Below are 19,904 nucleotides of genomic sequence, written 5' to 3'. Positions count from 1 at the left end.
GGACGGTGATGGCATGTGGCTGCTAACCTCCTGCTATATCCACGACGAAAAGTACAAAATTAGGCAGAATTTCTTAGTAGCCAGCCAAGAAAATCATGGTTGATCTAATAAAACCTGCACAACAAAAAAATTACTTTATTTTATTTTATTTTATTTAAATTAGGCACAGAAAACATTCTCACTGTGCTAGGAAAAGGAAACCATCCCATAAGTGCCACATAGGCTTTGATATCGAAATTAATGTTTGTGATTTCATTTCAGCCCTTAATTGTATTAAAGTCATATCGTAAGGTCATAAAGCACCATTAAAATTGTGCTTTAAGTGTATAGATTCCCCACCTTCTCTCCTGGGTGAAGGTGCCCCTAAAGGTGCTACTGGGTCTAAACCAAGCCCCTAATGTTTACTAATCCTGAAAACGCCTCTGAATACAGTTAGTCATAGGGTATTTATTAATTAAACCCAGCCCAATCTTCCGGCGATGTGATTTCGCCCAGGAGCTAAGATTGAGCTTGGTCTGGTGATAGCCAGACTACAGGCACTTTGGGACGCAGGATGAAACCATTCGGCTCATGTGATCGCTGATGGACCGGGGAAACGACTCAAGCCTGGGACGGGCCTGCGATGCGATGCGCTCCAATGATTGGACATCGGGAGTTTGACAGGCTTGTTAGTTTCGCCCATCAACACGACACGCCTCCTCTCTGCCCCGCGAGCATGGCTGAGAACTACAAATTGGAAGTGAAGAGTTTTGAAAAGTTGTGCGGATGAGCTGCTGTTTCTCATCTCAAACGAGCAGAGCATACAAGGGGAGTCGTTTTTCATGAATTAAATGGCGGAGCAACTACTTGTGGAAAACGATGAGAAGGTGAGTGCTCGTTTAAGACTTTGATTATAGAGATGATTGACATGTAGATCAACTGCCATACAATATTTTAGTCACATCATTTTTATTGTCTTCAACACTGTCAATAGATATTCATAGATCACATATATTCATATTCATATATATATATATATATATATATATATATATATATATATATATATATATATATATATATATATATATATATTCATAAACAGTATACATATTAATATTCATATAGGCTATTCATATATATTCATATACAGTAGGCTATAAATATATATATATATATATATTCATATTCGTATTCATATAGGCTATTCATATATATATATATATATTCATATTCATATACAGTATATATATATATATATATATATATATATATATATATATATATATATATATGTGCTGCCTTGGATTTTGATTTCATTATAGCTTAAGCCGGATACACACATACAACAGCATTTAATTGGACCTAAATCAATTAAAAACCAAACCAACAAAAAGTAAAGGGACTATAACGAATATAGTAAAAGTCTTAGTAGTTACCCAGAGCTTTGACCAAACTGATGCAACAAATAAAGAGCTGCACATCTGACAGATAATCACCCTAAATTGAATGCAGACTGGGCAGCATTGTCTCCTGTGAGCTATTTTCACGTGTAGTCGTCTGACTCTGTCCATCAGGCTATTAACCGGCTAAATTAGGTTTCTTTAAGGCATCTATGCTGTTATTGTTCAGTCAGAGCAGAATCAGATCCTCCTCTGTCTGCTCCTTGTTCTAACACACCAACATCCTACATTTTCACATTAGTGGATTCCTTTGGCTCGCTGATATATAAGAATAGTGGACTTTTTTTAAAACCCTGATTTTATTTAAAATGATGAAAACATCACAGAGTTGTTGATGGGCGGTGTTGTTGTGTGGTGCATCTACCAGTTTTATTTATGCTCCATCCACACATTATTATCCCACTGAGCCTCTAACGTAGAGGTCAGCTAAGATCTGTGTGCTGGAATGCAGGACGGCAGCCAAGAGGGTAGCTGCAGGTCGTTCCTAATCAAAATACAGTAGACTGCCCCCATCCTTTTGAAATGCAGTGTGAGGCTCATGTGACTTCAGCGTGGTCAACAGAAGTACCCAGCTGATGTTTCAATCCTTTCTACAAGCTTTAGTTGTCAGTTTTTCTCAAACTGCTACACGAGCTGAGCTACCTGAGAAATTGAGCTTTTTTCGCTTCATAAAGTCTGTGTTTTCTGCAAACTAGTGTTTTGTTCATCTAATTCAAGTGCCTTTCCCAAGGCTAATGTGTTTATGGTGCCAGTGAGCAGGCTAGTTGGATATTACCTGTATTTAGCTGCCGGTTTGTTTCACTTCTTCTGATTCTATCACATGCTGCTTTGTGCCTGTTCAGCTATGCTCAAAGATCAGAGACTCTTATGCAACATATAGCTACACTTGTGTGAGTGAATGAGTGAGCTAATCTCTTTGCAGACTGCAGCCAAGTCCAGAAAATAGAACATGCACATTTAGTTTAGCTTTAATGTAGTCTATACAATGTTATTTGATTCAGACAATTTATTTTTACTTTATTTATTTTAGGGTGCCATGACAAAAACAAAGAACCCATATGTACTGTGAACATCAAGGTCTTTTAATGGGCGTTTGACTGTGAAGCTTATTTTACACTTACATTATAGCTTTAGTGCGTAACTTTTTGATATTATTGAATATTATATTGAACACAACTCTCTCTGTGTTTCTCAGTATGGCTATGTTCAGAAGATTGTGGCATTCGGTGACTTTCCTGCGCAGAAACTCAAGTGAAGATAATTACTTCTTCTGAAGAGTCCATCATGTTTTTTCAATCCTCTCCTTGGTTACCAGCAACTGTGTGAAGGGGGCGTGGGGGGCGCGTGCGCAGTCACGCAAGGCTTGTATCATGTGGACGCGCCAACAGTTTTGTTGTCATTACTTAGAATTCCTCATGGGGATGACAGAAACTAAAGGTATTTCCTGCATTTTATTTGGGGAAATCCACTGGCCACTGGTCACAGCTTTGTAAAAGGTTCTTTCAAACACTTTAAGCTAAGTCATGTTAATAACTAATTTCTGTGATCTCACATTAAATGTAGCTAACAGGCCTCCGGAAATTTTATTGTGTGGCTTTTGTTGGTATCTGACTTGTTTCATCTCATCATCTTCTCTTCAGCATCTTACAAAGCCTCTGCTGGCGGTGGCTTTCCTGGCCTCGTTCGGCAGCTCCATGCTCTATGGCTTCAACTTGGCAGTCGTCAACTCTCCTGCACAGGTTTGTGTCACCACCACATCACCAACATCAACAATGTAATAATAATCATTCTCAGAATACGCTACGGATAAATTTTATTTCTTAATGGACATAGTAAAGCTCAGATTGCATTACATTGTCATGTGAGTCATGCGGGTTTGTGTATCAAATCCAGAAGATGCTGTGAGCCTCACCATGTCATTGACATCCTGTTTTATCCATCATGTGCTGTTTTTTGATTTGGTGTGGAGTGACTAAGCTGTGAATCCCGCCCCCCCTCACCCAAACACACACACACACAAAATGAAGCATGTGAGCTACTTTACTAGCTAGTGTATGGTACAGTTCTTAGGAGGGGGTTGCATAAAAAGAGCTGCACCTGCTGCTTTGGGCCCACTCGGCACATGACAGATTCAGTGTTTGTTAAGGAATAGCTACAGGCTAACTAACTGACTTTTTAGCTAGTTAGCAAATTATGTAATGTTTCGTTAAGGAATACCGAGCAGCCGGAAATATGATTAAAAACATAATTAAATCGTAAAAGGAGAATTCTGCAGCAGTCTGGAGCACAGAAATAGAATTAATCTCATTTGGAAATGTCACCCCACACACCCAGTTTGTAATACTGCAAATATACAAATACTGCAATACTTTTAAAATCTTTGAGATTACAGCGTTAGACCTTTCATCTCCAGCTCCATATTTGTCCTGAAGATGCGAGTGGTATCAATCATGTCATCCAGTGCTGAGTAAGAAAGTGAATAAACAATGTCCCAAAACAGTTGACAGTTGCATTTTTACAAATCCAGCAGTTACAGAACAATATTATAATTTACACCTGCTGGACGTCCCTCCGGGACGATCTAACGACATCAAATTATGTCGTCAATCTAGACCAATCAACTAAGTCTCAAAATAGTAAACTATTGGTTTTGCCCTGGACTCAAACCCTCCAGAATGAAAGTCCTGTATTAGATCCGCTGATCAACCATGATGTGTTGTCAATATTGAATTTGTCTTAATTTCTGGCAGAGGGCCATGAAGGCAAACGTCTCCCAAATGCGATCCAACAGCGTGGAAAAACTCTTTTGACTCTTATAAACCGACTTAGTTGACTTATTGTTTTCAGTGTTTAGGATGTATGAAGCTGCTTACTCTGTATCACTGTGTCAGTGAGGTCTCTCGACTTTCAGTAGGGCTCTATTTTTGCTCAGGGTGCAGGGTTGCGCAAGTGAAGGGCCACTTTCCAGTGAGTTTTTTTTCCCCCTTCTACTGTGTGCCTTTTAGGTATTTTGCATACTTGTCATGTGCTCTATGTGCCCTTTTTCTCTCCCAATTTTTATTCCTTCACTTAATAAGGTTAATAAACAAATATACAGTGTATTGGATCACTATTAGATCCCTCTGAAATCACACAAACGTCTTTTATGCATGTAATAGTGTAGTATTTAAATGATAACTTGTTTCCAAAAGGCCTCTGTATCCCAGCAGTGGCCTCTGAGCTTTACATCATGAGACTGCAGAGTACTCATTTCAGTTTCTTAAGACTCACCAGAACAGTTGAATGGACACAGATCTCCAGATAGAGTGGTTTCTGTGCCATGAGAAATACTTTAATTGACTACGTAATTCTGCTCACAGTTGAGTTCTCATTTGTGTAGTCTCGCTTTGCTGCTGAGGCGAGTCCACACAGCATTCCGGAATTGGAGTAAAACATGCTCTGGTATATTGGCATTTCTTTAAACCAATCACAATCGTCGTCAAAATAGCCTCGGGAAGGAACTTGTTTTAGTTGGAACATGTGTACGCTCAAACGTTGCAACAGAAAACTCAGATTGGACAGATAGCCTAGCTAGCTGTCTGGATTTACCCTGAAGAGATCTGAGGAGCAGTTAACCATAGTAAATCCACCGGAGTTTAGAAGCGGAAGGTAACGAAAATCAGGTCGAAAAAAAGGACATAACACAGATTTTCCGGCGCTAATGGAGCAATCCCGGAAGTGGAAGGTCGAGGATATAGACTTTGCGTCATTTGCGTAAACACTGCTAAAAAAAATATGGCCACATGTGAACTGAACATTGACTGTAAAAAATAATGGACGTAGCAGAAGTGACATCACCAATTGGTTGGTGGACTGCCATTTGAAGCTTTGGTTTAGGTTTGGTTTGGTTTATTGGTTTGCACACATTCATAAAAAACTAAAAAAAACAATACAGCATATCTCTTTCATATAGAAAGAGAAAGACTGTGTGCTGGAGAGGTCAGAAACCCGTAGGGGGCTTACAGCGAAACCTCACCAGCATTTACCAGCAGTACACAGACAATCGGCAAACCTTCCCTTAATTAACCAGCTAGAACTAACCAACGCTGGCGTTAGCTGGCTAGCTAGCTTGGTTGGCAGAACAATGACATTTTTAGGTGAACAAAATGTTCCAACTAACTTTGATGAAGTGACAACACACAGTGAGAGAGTCAAAATTAAAGACAAACAACATGTTCACAGTGCCTGGGATATGCATTTTAAACCCTCTTTTGGCACTTTCACATTAGCTTCACTTTTCAGACCCGGAGGCTTTGTCCATTATTTTTAGAGTCTGTGGACCTAGACCACCTCTGAATGTGGTCTGAGTGATCGGATCTCAATGCATCTTCAATGCGTCCTGGGTGCATTCACACCTTAGAGCGCTCCACTTGTGATCTGGTCACTCAGATTGAATTTTAATACCAGGTATAAACATATGCACAGGGTGATTTCTGGGTCATTTCAGATATGAGACACACATCAAAGGACTGAAATCACAGGACCTTGTGGTTCATCAAGCCAATTGAAAGCTGAATTTTGAATTTTGCGTAAGATGGAAATATTATATCCTAGTACATTAGGAGGTAATAAATGACACCTCTAAGCAAAGGAAAGGCTGTTCTCCCCTTTTTCTCCCCCCTCTCTGTTCACACACACTCACACTTAGACATATACAGTAACTAATTTCTTCCTGTCATCCTGGTCCCTCTGAGGATATGCCCCCGAGGGCCTGTGAACATTACTGGCCTTAAAATTAGACTTAAAGTATAAAGCCATGCATTGTGTGAGCAGTCACAGGACACACAGATGCTCACTCATCCTGAATATCCCAAAAAGTTCTGTATAGGCTTGTAAGAGGATGTTTAATTTGTGTTGCAGATTTAATGTTTTTAGAATGTCTCTTTATCTACAATACTATGCAATGTTGTATTATGATTAAATCTGAGGTATCATAGTGATGAAAAGTATTTTTTGTAGTTTTGCGCATAAGGTACACGCTTTAATACTTCTTAACTCCTCCTCCTACTACTACTCTTTCCAAACTTTAAGGGCACACTATTGATATCTTTCTTTGTATTTTTGTAGTATGCGTGCGTGGATGTCATATGTCATATGTCTGTGTGCCTATGTGTATAAGCTATTGGATACCTTAATTTCCTTCGGGATAAATAAAGTATCTCTATCTCTATCTATAATAAAAAATGAATAACTTTCCAAGAATTATTGAAGAAGCAGCTGACCAACCAGGATGTGGACTTCCTGTAGACAGCAGTTAAAACTAATGATTTAACATTGATCAAGTGCTTAGATGAACTTTCTGCCTTTTTCACTTAGTCGTTGTCTGCTTAGTCCGCCTATCGGACTTTTTTCCTTTTTTAAACTTTTAATTCAACTTTTCTTTAGTTTTTACGTTTTTGTTTATGGAGTTCCAAGATTCACTAGCCTAATTATCTATCTTAACCTCAGTACATCAAGCCTAATTTTAAGTATTCCTTTTTGTAATTCATTAACTCTCGCATTGATAAGTTTTAAAAGTGGTATTGTTCGGCCAAACTCAACTACTTTAGCGTACATATCTGACAAGTATAGACTCAGAGCTTATCGGACTTTTACCTGCCAGAGACCGTCGAGTCAGCAAGCGCAGCGGCACTGAACCCAGTTTGCTAGCCTACTCTACACCTGCAGTCATTGATAGAAGTTGCTGTTTGTTTTAAGTCTGTTTTTTTATGTTGAAACTTTCTATGCTTCTGTCTTGGCCAGGACTAGAGACGGTCGGTACCATTTTTTGCTTCCCGATACCGATTCCGATACCTGAACTTGCATATCAGCTGATACCGATCCGATACCAGTGTGTCATATATTTTATTGCGTTGTTCTCGGCCTGGCTTGGGTTAAACATTTTGTGAAACATAAAGAAACACAAACAATGAATGTCATATTATCCATAACAAGTCATAACAGGAAAAGAACAAATAAACTAATTTAAAGTAGATTCACTTCAGGGCTAAATTACGTGGTATTGGATCAGTGCATAAACTCTTTACTTGCCGATACTGATGACAGCATTTAAGGCAGTCTCGGAGGCTTCTCCGATACTGGTATCGGTTTCGGAACATCTCCAGCCTGGACTCCCTTGAAAAAGAGATTTTGAATCTCATTGGGAATTTTCCTGGTAAAATAAAGGTTAAACTAAATAAAAAAATAGAAAATGAATAAAGGCTTTTTACTTTTGAAAACAAGTATATTGATTACACTCATAAGATTAGCTGGTTACCTCAATTAATTCTTGCTCAATCAGCACTAGGCTGTTGCAAGGTGCTAATAATTATGAACATTAAACTGGTCAGTTATGTGTCAGAACTGCACAGTTCATACAGTTCCCTGCTTGTGTTGGAGACATTCTTGGGGGCAAATTGGACGCACACTGTCTAGAGTTCCATAACAAAATTGTCAAACTAAAACATGTCTCTGCTTCTTTTCATCACTGAACTCCCTCAGGAACACCCATTCCTTCTAATGATCACTCTGCGTCCTCACTTTTTTTAACAAACAAAATAATTGATCTTTTAATCTGTTGATCAGTGTCAATACTAACACTGCTCGCACAAATTAAAATGAACTCTTATTTTCTCCGTCTCCCGTTTCAGTTTTCTGATGTCTCATTTCACTCACAGAGAGCGACTGAATTGGGTCTCTTGAGATGAATTGGATTTAATGTAATGGGCTCTCCAGGACAGCCTGATCTCAGTGGAGGCTCCACTGTTAGACACAAACCTGAAGGAAATCTGATTTGATGCTGCTGGCCCTTACCGTAAATTTCTGTCACACCCCAAGACTAACCACTGTCATTTTATCAAGCATGCAGTTTATGATCCCTTATTGTGAAATTTGATACAACTTTGACTGTGGGGGCTCGATGAGCTTCCTGTCTACTCAATACCGCATCCTCTCCCGCTGATTCAAACAACTCTTCATCCCATCCCCCAGTGCAGCGTACCCCAAACACGGTGGAAATGGCAAGACTAACATTGACAGTTGGATGCGTTGCACTGTGGGAAATGCTGATGATGTCAAATTTCATGGCCATGTTTATTGGTGTGTAGAGGTTTACACATTGAATCTTGAAAGTATATATAGTCTTTTGTAAAAGCAAAATAGGATTTGTTGGAAAAACAAGATATGATACTTGGGAAAAGAGGGCAATAACTTGTAATTCCACATGGTCTATGTAATATGATAATGAATTTATTTATCATTTACCTTGCTGGACACTGTTAAATTAACTTATTTCTTTCTTCAACAAGTACATCAAAGACTTCTACAATGAGACGCTGGTAGAAGATTACAACTGGACCCCGGATGAGAAGCAACTGACCGTCTTGTACTCCCTCACCGTTTCCATCTTTGCTATCGGTGGAATGATCGGGGCCCTGCTAGTGGGCAAACTGGTAACCAAATATGGAAGGTGTGTATGTGTGTGTGTGTGTGTGTGTGTGTGTGTGTGTGTGTGTGTGTGTGTGTGTGTGTGTGTGTGTGTGTGTGTGAAACACATGCAGAATGAATATTTGTGTTTGTGAAATGCCATAAGCCTGTGCTTCTGACAGGTACGTACATCTTATTCTTAGGACACACAGTGACCCCTCTTTTTTCAACATTCTCAAACAGGAAAGGGACGCTGGTGAGATCTACTGTGCTGGTGTTTATAGCGGGAGCTCTCTTGGGCTTCAGCAGAATGTGCAGGATGCCTGCGATGGTCATTATTGGACGCTTCATCACAGGACTACACTCAGGTAGGCCTGTTTCCTGAATGACCGAATTTTGTTACAATGTGTCAAATTCTTACTCGACACTAAAGTAGCTGCATGTTTTTTGCATCTGCAGTGTGCAGAGCTGTTTCATGTGCTTTTGTTGATTTGCAGTCCTTCATTTTGAAATTACTTTGTTTTTTAAGGATTCATTTTGGTATCCATTCCTTCTTTTTTTTTACGATAATTAGTAGACTTTCATTGACTGGATAATGTATGGATGTATGTGTGTGTATGTGTACATGTGTGTATATTTATATATATATATATATATATATATATATATATATATATATATATATATATATATATATATACATATACACTGTATAATCAAGCTTGCCATCAAAAAAACTAACTACAAACAAATGCCTGTGGAAATCAAGTTTATAAAATTTTGACAAGAAAATTTGCTTTCTTTTTTGTTTTTCGTTGTGTGGATTGACATATTGACGCACTCATATATTTATAAAATACAACATTTATAATATCCAACTATGTTGGCCCTAACGAATGAAACACAACAACATTTTAGAAATCACAACATTTCACAAAACACAACAGCAAAAGAGAAAACAACATTTTAGAAAACACAACAGAAACAAAAATGGCATTTGGTGAAACGGGGAAAGGTAGGTTCATATTGGACAAGGATCCCTCGTCACTGATTGGATGCTCTGTCTGTGACAAATGGAAGAACATAAAATTGAGAACATTGAATCCTATGAGCAAACAATCTGTCTTTTTTCAGGAAGCAGATAGGCTAAATATGTACCCTAGACACCAAACAAATATGTTACATCATCATGAAAGTCATATTTAGTCTAGAATGAATATTTAGCACATTCAAGTTCTGCTAATCTTCGCCTGGTTAAGCCCATGGTTTCCCCTCTCTTTGTTTCCCTCAGGTATCTCTCTCAGTGTGGTGCCGATGTACCTCGGTGAGATCGCCCCCAAGAACCTGCGAGGCTTCTTAGGCCTCGTTCCCAGCATTCACATTTGTCTTGGAGTCTTCATCGCTCAGGTCCTGGGACTCCATGAACTGCTGGGAAAGGTATTAACATCGTGGCATTCAAACGCTAGGTCACCTGTCAACACTTTGAAGGGAATGTCTCAAGTTTGTTTCCTTTCTCCTTTATAAGTGTTTGTTGACAAAGTTCTGCTGATGTATGAAACAGCTGCACAGAAGAATTAAGATTTTAAAAAAAAACACATACTTATTACAAATTTTTTTTTTTACTACACAGGAAGAGCACTGGCCTTTGCTTCTTTCCTTGGTGGTGTTTCCTACCACCATCCAGCTGATGCTGTTGCCATGGTTTCCAGAGAGTCCACGGTACCTGTTGATAGAGAAGGAAAATATTCACGCCACCATTGCTGGTTAGAAATCGGACTTTTCCTTTTCTTCTCTCAGCACAGATTGTGTCATGATTTCTCTTAACAAGCTGCAGTTCTTGTTTCTCTTCTTTAAAATACGATAACAAAGCAAAATTTAAAATCCGATGGCTAAACGTGTTAATGTCACTCTTTTTGTGATTGAAGTTTAGGTTGATGTGTCTTCAGGTAAAAGCTTTTTTTTCTTTCCTTTTAGCCCTGAAGTGGTACCGTCCTAAAGGAGACATCCAGGCGGAGGTGGATGAGATGCAGGAGGAACAGCGCTCTCTGTCCTCTCTCCAGACCGTCTCTGTTTGGGGCCTGCTCATGGACCGCTCTGTTCGCTGGCAGGTCATCACCATTATGGTGGTCAACATCGGCATGCAGCTGTCTGGCATCGATGCTGTAAGTGTAAAAAGCATTGTGACCCGTCTGTGTGTGTGTGTGTGTGTGTGTGTGTGTGTGTGTGTGTGTGTGTGTGTCTGTCTTTGTGTGTGTGTGCTCACATTTTAGATGTGCAAAGACTGTGCAGTTATTATACGAAAGTAAGTCATATTGCTACATTCCCAGCTGTGCTCCACCCATCTGCACCTCCTCCTGTCCATACATCACAGTCCCACATGCAGCCACTGAGTGACTAAGCAGGGGGCAACAGGACCACGCCTCATTATCTACTGGTCCTCTCTGTTAGTGCTACCCCACATGAAAAGGTCCACTCATCCACACACAAAGTCAAACACATCTTCATACTCATTGCTGCATGTGGCTGGAAGCTCTATGCATGCTGGCTCACATGCTAGTACCATTTCCCAGCAGGGGTACACCCCACTGGGTCCCACTGTCCCAGAAACACTTGAAGGCTTGAAACATCCAGACAAACGGTTTGTGCAATAAATCTGTGACACAAAATACAAAATCAGACATTTCAAGAGAGTTTAAAGTGGAAATGTGTTGTCTTTATTTAATTGAGCAAGACAAACTACAATAAATAGATATATTCATAATTAGAAATGAATTAAACCATGAGTAAATGAAGAACGGGAAAAAGAAACGGCAACAAGAATAAATTAATAGGTACAATTACATTTCTCTGCTTGCATTTCTGTTTTTTTTATGTACAAATCCTTTTCAACTAATGTATTGCATGACCTCCTTATCCAAAAGACCGTATACTGGTGGCAGTGGGTCCTTCCACTTAAACAGAATCATTCTTCTAGAGAACAGAAGGCTATCATAATATGGGAGCTTTAAGTTTTTCAAATAGTTGTGTTTGTGTATATTTTCTGCTTTGATATAGACATGTGAACGCAGTGCTGCAATAGTGATGAAATGGTATACGCATGGTTACTAAATCAACAAGACAGCATTTAACCACACCAATCAAGATCTTGTCCACACCTCATCAATGATGGATGTTGCATCGGCAAAGTGTGATTAATGAGAATACACAAATTAATTTCAAGGGGAGTACTTGTCAGACATCCATACTGATGAAACGCTGTATCTCAAATGCATGAGTGATGTTCGGCGTGAGGATAATGATCACTATGATGAATCACGGGAAACGCTAAATAAACAGAGTGCGACTTTTGGGCCAAAGTTTGACTTTTAAAAAGGCGTGTATGTGTGTGTGTGTGTGTGTGTGTGTGTGTGTGTGTGTGTGTGTGTGTGTGTGTGTGTGTGTGTGTGTGTGTGTGTGTGTGTGTGTGTGTGTGTGCGTGTGTCTTTCTGTGGTTCGACATATTCATCATTGACTTCATGTCACTGTCAATTTCAGATCTGGTTCTACACAAATGACATTTTTAGCGACGCAGGAATCCCAGAACCTTATATTCAGTACACAACTGTGGGGACTGGTGCCATTGAGGTCATCTCTGGGATGCTGGGGGTGAGTAGACATTATCACACTTTAAACACAATAAGATGGCATTATTATGTCAGTATTTTATGACAACGAATCGAGTAGTGCATCCAGGATTTGTTGCTTTTCTCCATTTTACATCATTGTAAATTGAATTGTCTTTTGGTTTTGGTGTGTTGTTAAAACAAAATGAACATTTTTATAGACTTGACAATCAATCAATCATAAAAAAACTTTGACTTATTCATGATTGAGTTGCAGTCCTACTTCTATTTGTTGTGTAGTGCTTAAACAACAGACTTTAAATGACCGTTTTGACAATCGATTTATTGTTTCAGTCATTATCAATAACAATCAAGTAAAAACACAAACCATTACAATGTGACAAGGAGCTGCTTTTCTCTGTTTTGTATTGTAAAATTAGTATCTTTCTGATGGACCTTTTGACGTTAGTGACACAAAATAAGACAAAACACATCGAAAATGTCACTTTGCTCTGGTAACTTGTGTAACTTGTCATTTTTACATTTTATAGACTGAATAGTTAGTCACCAAATTGAAAAAAGTAACTGACAGATTAATCAATCATATAATTGCTAGTTTTATAGCTCTAATAATGTGCTGTGTGAGAGTCATTTGTTAATGTATGTTCTAAGTGAAAACAAAATTACTTTCCCAAATTCACATCTTTTATCTCAATTGTCATTTGGACTGATGTCTTTCTCCGTTCAGGTCAATATGTTGAACCTGCTGCTGTACCCACCATAGAACTTTAGAAAGAACAAGTTTAGAGTTACATATCATGATTGGGATAATTTATCAGTCATGTAGTCATAAATGATCAGGTACTTTTCATTACGCTTTTATGGTATTTTATTGTATCGTTTGTGGGGGGTTTTTTGGTCGGTATGTGAGTTGTGTACTGTATAAAGTCCCATCTAGGGAAGAGTTTTGCAAACTAGTCTATTGATACTGTATGGCTATGTAGGCTACTTATCCCTAATAAAAATACACACTGAATAAATACAATTAGTGACACAGCACATCTCATTATTTTTAGATCTTCTTTACTGTACTTTTATTCATTCATCTAGTCACTGTGTGTGATGTAAATTTGCCAGATGTAGCCAAATGGCTAATTGTGGTTGCCCTTTGTGCTACATGAAACATGGAATACTCTATGTATTGTCTGTGGTGCACCAGTAATCATGATATGGGCTAAAATAAATGATCAGAGGATAAAAAGTAAACGGTTTCTTGTTCCTTGATGGTGTCACAGTTCTTGCCTCTTTGTCCGTTTTGCAGTGTTTTACTATTGAGCGTCTTGGCAGAAGACCTCTGATGATTGGCGGCTTCCTCTTCATGGGTCTCTGCTGTGCTGGGATCACAGTGACTGTCCTCTTCCAGGTACAGTGTCTTCTAATGCCCTGCTCAGCTAAGACTATATTAACATTAACTTGCAGATTGTGGCGTAGGGCATACAGTACATTGTTTTAAATAGGGCTAAGGACATTACCAAATTTACATAATAATTTACATAAACTAAAAGCTGTGTCTAAGGTATGGTTGTTGTTTGTTTTCTCCATAACAACATCATATAAGTATAGGTGCCCTTATGAACATTGGAAAGTTTATCTAAAGCTTACATGAGGCTTCAGCAGGCTGAGTTAAAGGGTAACTACCGTTTTTTTTGTTATGTTCTTTGACATCGGTCCAGTATTAAGTGAGATCGCTGCAGTCGGAAGCAGCAAAACAAGCTACAATGTAAGTTAATAGGGCAGTTGTCTAGCTTGTATTTACCTTTACAAAAGTTCTTGTTTTGCCACTGACCGGCTCAGATTAATATTCTAAGTGTCTGACAACATTATGGAAAGGATTTCTAAGGAGGTCGACCTTTCTGTTAACGAGTAAGATCCTTTTTTTAAACATAAAAACATCTGCGAAATTGCTTTCGCTAAAGCCACCAGACTCCATGTAAATAAACAGTCATTTTAGCATCGTATAATACACTTCATTCAAAGTCGACAGAAACAAAATAAAACTATGAAAACCCGTTTTGGGTCGTCTTTCTACTTTTCCAACCTTCACAACTCTAGTTTTGTTTGAAATAAACACATAGTTTACCGATTTACATATGAAAATATTTTTGGCTCTATACACGCTAAAAGTATTGTTTTTTTAAATGTCTGGTGGGTTTAGCGCTAGCGACCTCAGAGCTGTTTCTGGTTAAACACAAAGAGGTTTTAAAAAGGTCTAACTCTGTAGGGATCATTTCCATAGTGTTGTCAGACACTTAAAATAATAACCTGAGCCTTTTAGTGGCAAAACGGTACTTTTAGTGGACCAAACTGACGCTGAACATTTGCCCCGTAGGGTTACATTGCAGCCCGGTCTGTGGTTGCCGGTTACAGCGTTATGGCTTGTGTTATACTGTACCAATTTCAAAGATTGTTGTTCCATCAGTCACTTGCACACAAAACATAGGAAAATAGGGTCCAGGTTGAAAAAAACGTCAGTTACCCTTTAAACAATTTAAGTGGATTTCTTGTGAAAATGTAAGTCTTTTTTTTAGTATTAAATCCCCTCTTTTAGTTTTGCTGTTGAGCTGCAAAGGAAGCATATTAACAAAAAGAGAGAATGTTATACTAAAAAGGCTGTAAGATTTGAAAGATATCCACTTGATTTGTCAAACTCAAACAGATGAAGCCTTATAATGGCTTCAGATAAACTTTTTAATACAGTTTTGTCCGCCATCACTTACATTGAAATCACATTAGGGAGAGATCTCCTAATAGCCTGCATGAACAGTAGGAATGATTACAGCAATGTTTGTACTATTTCTTTGAAACAGTTGTGAAATTGTGAACCTATTCTTTTGGAGATTAGAATGACAAAGATTTACCAGATCATTAGTAAAAAAAACATCTACATACAACTATGTTCTCTTCAGTAAACTAGTGTTTGGAAAACCTGTTTACTTACAAAGTAGTAGTACAAACAAGAAAGTAATTATGAAGTAAATGTCAGTAGCATGGTACAGATATGTTACATATGATCAGAATCATTAAATATAGTCAAGTCAAATAAATAATCAGGAAAAACTGGGCAAATTGCATAGCCTACTAATGTTTACAACTTGTGACTTCAGACTCATGACTTGTGTTTGACCAATCACAGGCGCAGGTGTCCTTCATGCGCTACATCAGTGTGGGCTGCGTTGTTGGGATTATTGCTGGCTTCTGCATAGGTCCAGGTAAACATTTCAGTAACCCTCTCTGTATCTCACTTTAAACCTGTTTTAAGAATAGGAACATTTCCAGTCCATACATACTGCACTAGATTTGGGCTGTCTGTCGGTGTGTAAGATAACACTGCTCCCTGCTGGAAGATTGCACAATAGCAGGCACCAAATCTTAAAAAACAAACAAAAAAAACAGCACCACTCCCTCCCTACTGCTCCTCTGACTGTGAAGAGATACATTTATTTCATTAGTCTTGTAAAATTAGGAAATCTTAACTGCCACACTACATCCATTCCCACAGCCGTTTGTACACTGGATGAGTTGAGTGAAGTGAATTAATTAATATTGTAATAGTTTACAACTTTGGGAGCCACGTTGAGTGGACCTGCGAGGATGATGAATTGGAACGATCCTGGGTTTCTATATAGCACGTCGAGGATTTCTGTTGCTGCAATTAGACTTTTAATGGCTCATTGTTCATAAGCTAGCCGCGACGAATACGATTTCCTTCAGACGAAACCTTGCATGCACAATGACGGACAGATGTTGACAAATTTGGCCTGTTGGTTTGCGGTATTAAATTAGACAATTATTTAATGGACATCATTTGTTCGCTTTTACTCCTTTCTCCTTCATAGCTTTTACTTCTAACAATGAAGAATTATGTGTTTAAAGCTAGGACAACATGGCATAGATCCTGCATATCAAACTAATGACTTGCACAAGTCCTGGCTAAGCTATTCTGTTTCTTGTGGTTCCGAGTTGGACTTTTTCCAGGTTGACAAACATCCTTCTCTGTTGTCAATCTATGATCACTGAGTAATAATGAACACATAATGAAGTGCATGCAGAAAAAGCGCTGTAATATAATAGCAAATGGGGCTCGAGGAATGTTTATCATTTGTTTTATCATTGTTCTGTTTATTTTGAATGACTGCCAAACAATAGTCCTGTGTAGGAATATTGATAAACTAATTAATGAATGAAGACGCTGGTGTTAATTTCACAACACCCAATAGATTCATACTGCACCGAGTGGTTAAATGTGATTTGTGTTATGATAGGATGCATGGTTAGATCAGACCAACAGATGAACCGTATGTGAAGTGAACCATGTTGTCAAAATGTTTCCTTTAAAATAATACAAATGTTGGTTTTTTGTCTATTCTGTGTAGCTGGTGTGCCTTTCCTGATCACTGCAGAGCTGTTCAAGCAGTCACACCGACCGGCTGCCTACACTGTGGCCGGATGCCTCAACTGGTTGTCCAACTTCACCATCGGCTTCGTCTTTCCTTTCCTAGAGGTAAGAGCAAACTCAAATTCTGCTGTTGGCTTTTGATTGTGAAATCTCTTGATCCTGAAACGACCGAAATGTGAAGCAGATCTCGTGGGTTTACTGCCTAAAATACAGTCAGGTTCATTTTTAAAAAAACGAGCATCTCATGTGTCCAAATGTTTTGTATATTTTGCATCTTTAGTCTAGCTGGCATTGAGTTCATCCTGACATTGCATCCAGGATCTGTTGTGGCTTCACTCGCGATGTCAGACACATTGCAATTATGCTATGGGCCGTCTGGTTTTGTTTGAATAGACACGACTCCCCAAATACCAATAAAATTACTAATTAAAAGCGACCTTGCTGTCTCTCATCGTCCTCAGTGTTGGTCTAGTCACTCTAATTGAACAGACACAAAGTAAAGAGGATGTACAAAGTGTAGAGTAATGTACAGATTAATATACAGAATAAAATATAGAAAAAATAGAATGTAGAATAAACAGTATAAATACTCCAGATATATACAGTATGATATACTGTATGTACACGACCCCAATAGACAAAGTTAGCAGCTAGCTGGTGAACATAGTGGAGCATTAGCTACAGAGCCAGATATTGTCAGTGAATACCTAGTTTTGCAGTAGCAGACCTATCTACCACAGTGCTGTGTCAGCGCTGAAGTATGGTCTGGCTACACTGCCTATCTACTCTAGCATAGAGGGAAAAAATGCCATGGCTTGTTTGTATTTCTTTAAACCAATCATGGTCTCTCATTGCAAGACCCTCACCTAGAGCGCTGCGGAGGAGGGTCTGGCTAGTCCACACAAGATTTTCGGGGATGGGATAAAAACGTGCTCTGGTTTATTTGCATTTCTTTAAACCAATCAAAATCATCCATGCTAAGCACTGCATGGAATCCCGGTGCTGCTGCAAAATAGCCTTGGGAAGGATCTTGTTTTGGTGGAACATGTGTATGTTCAAAAGTTGTTTTAGTCATTCAACAAAAACTCAGATTTGACAGATAGTCTAGCTAGCTATCTTGATTTACCCTGCAGAGAGCTGATGAGCAGTTAACCATAGTCCTCATAAATCGACTGGAGTTTAAAATTCCAACACAAAGAAAGCGTAAGGTAACTGATATCCGGCCTAAAAGAAGGACATACGGCCGAATTTCCGGCGGAAAAATCCCAGAAGTGGAAGATTGTCGATATAGACTAAACCAATCACAACCATCCTTGGCGGCACTAAGTCCCGATACAGAGAAAGCAACAGGGGAAGGACAGGCTTTGCTGGGACGCACCGGATGTCAGGCGCGTCATGTCAATGTACATTTATCCATAAAGCCAGACTATTGAATACATAAAGAGAGGAAAAGGGACTATTGAATATTGGACTCCCATTTATCAGGTGGCCAGAAACATGACTCCAAATGAATGCTAATGTTGCTCCGAATCAACTGCATGTGTGTGTAGCAGCTGTTTGCTAACAAGTTCTCCACAAGAACAGTATGTGTTTTATTTGATCATGCAATTGTAGTGTTTTATTCAAAGTTAAACTGTGTGTCCTCCCACCACAGATGTCTTTAGGTCCTTACTGTTACCTGATCTTCTGTACGATCTGCTTGGGAGTGGCCGTCTACACAATCTTCATTATTCCTGAGACCAAGAACAAAACCTTTATGGAGATCAGCCAGATGTTTGCTGTCAAGAACAACATCCTCAAAGAAGAGCTGTATTCCAATGGGCATCTCAAAATGGCTGTGATGAACGGCTATGGAACCCTTGGCCGCCACGACGAAAAATAAGAAGGATTGAGGAGGTGGACCTACATGCAAATGATGTTCTCTTCTCTAGAAGACCAGATGAAAGGTGGAACCTCTGTGGCAACGAGGAGATCTGCTGCTTCATGTGAAAACTACAAAGACCACGCACTTTCTACATGCACACAAATTCCTGTTTTAATACTTAATCCCCAGTCAAAGTGCAGCTCCTGTACATTATGTGGGACAGAAGTCACACAGTCATGCGTTTCAACGGTCATGCGTTTCAAATCAACCGTCAGTGACATTTTAATCCGTTTCCCTGCATCTTAAGTCATTTTTACGGGAGCCGAGTTGGTTTCTCACAGTGCTCTCAGAAGTTTTAATCTTCACATTGGCTTCACTTTATTTGAACACATCCCATGATCACTTAATTGTTCATAGTCAGTGTTGAATTCTGTCTCTGTTGCTCAATAAAGACTGATTATGTTTATTTAGTGACATGGCAATAACACCTTGAGGCAGTGCTTCAATCAGTGAACTAAAGGAAGGTATGAAAGCCATTTCTCTCATGTTTCACTCAGTGGTTAAAAAGTCACGAGACATAATGTGAATAATGCAATAGTTACTGTTCCTGTTTGTTCACAGTGTTCAGCTCAAGGTGAATGTCTTGACGAAGAACTTGAGCTTGTGTTTGTTTTCATCTTTTGTTCAGTGTGTGTTTTGTGTCTATTCTAAGAGAGCTGGATAGTGTGGCTGCTGTAGTATCATTTCATATGTATTGTCCAAATATGTGCACAAATATATGAAGCTTGTTAAAGAGCTGTAATTTATCAATATATCATGAAAAAATAAGTTGTAGAAGGTCGTTCAGTGATTTCTTTTAACTGGCCTGTTTTGCAAGACCTCATTGTGTAAAATATGGTGGAAATAAAATGAAAACTGTTGGACACCTTAATATGCAGAAACATAAAAATATGTCCCGTCTGTTATTCTGCTGTATTGAGCTGTAAAGCTTTTTGCTGATTGAGCCTCATAATCACAACTATCATACAAAAATAAGAACAAAAAAATAAGATTCATATACAGTAGGTTAGTTTACCCAACTATAAAATAAAATATAA

At 38.8% G+C, this 19,904-nt stretch overlaps 1 protein-coding gene across 1 annotated transcript; it reads left to right on the top strand.

The window, feature by feature from the left end:
- Window positions 1–693: 693 nt before the first annotated feature.
- On the top strand, window positions 694–19,694 carry slc2a15b (solute carrier family 2 member 15b). Its single transcript, XM_028605063.1, has 12 exons — window positions 694–866; window positions 3,083–3,181; window positions 8,768–8,928; window positions 9,129–9,253; window positions 10,177–10,322; window positions 10,516–10,648; window positions 10,860–11,047; window positions 12,420–12,530; window positions 13,809–13,910; window positions 15,681–15,756; window positions 16,921–17,048; window positions 18,598–19,694. The coding sequence occupies exons 1-12, from the start codon at window positions 831–833 to the stop codon at window positions 18,823–18,825; spliced, it is 1,533 nt and encodes a 510-aa protein (XP_028460864.1). The 5' UTR covers window positions 694–830; the 3' UTR covers window positions 18,826–19,694.
- The last annotated feature ends 210 nt before the right edge of the window (window positions 19,695–19,904 follow it).

The sequence above is a fragment of the Perca flavescens genome, chromosome 2 (genome assembly GCF_004354835.1).
Source record: "Perca flavescens isolate YP-PL-M2 chromosome 2, PFLA_1.0, whole genome shotgun sequence".
Classification (NCBI taxonomy): domain Eukaryota; kingdom Metazoa; phylum Chordata; class Actinopteri; order Perciformes; family Percidae; genus Perca; species Perca flavescens.
Note: the sequence above shows the minus strand (reverse complement) of the source record. Positions and strands in the feature narration are given on the sequence as shown.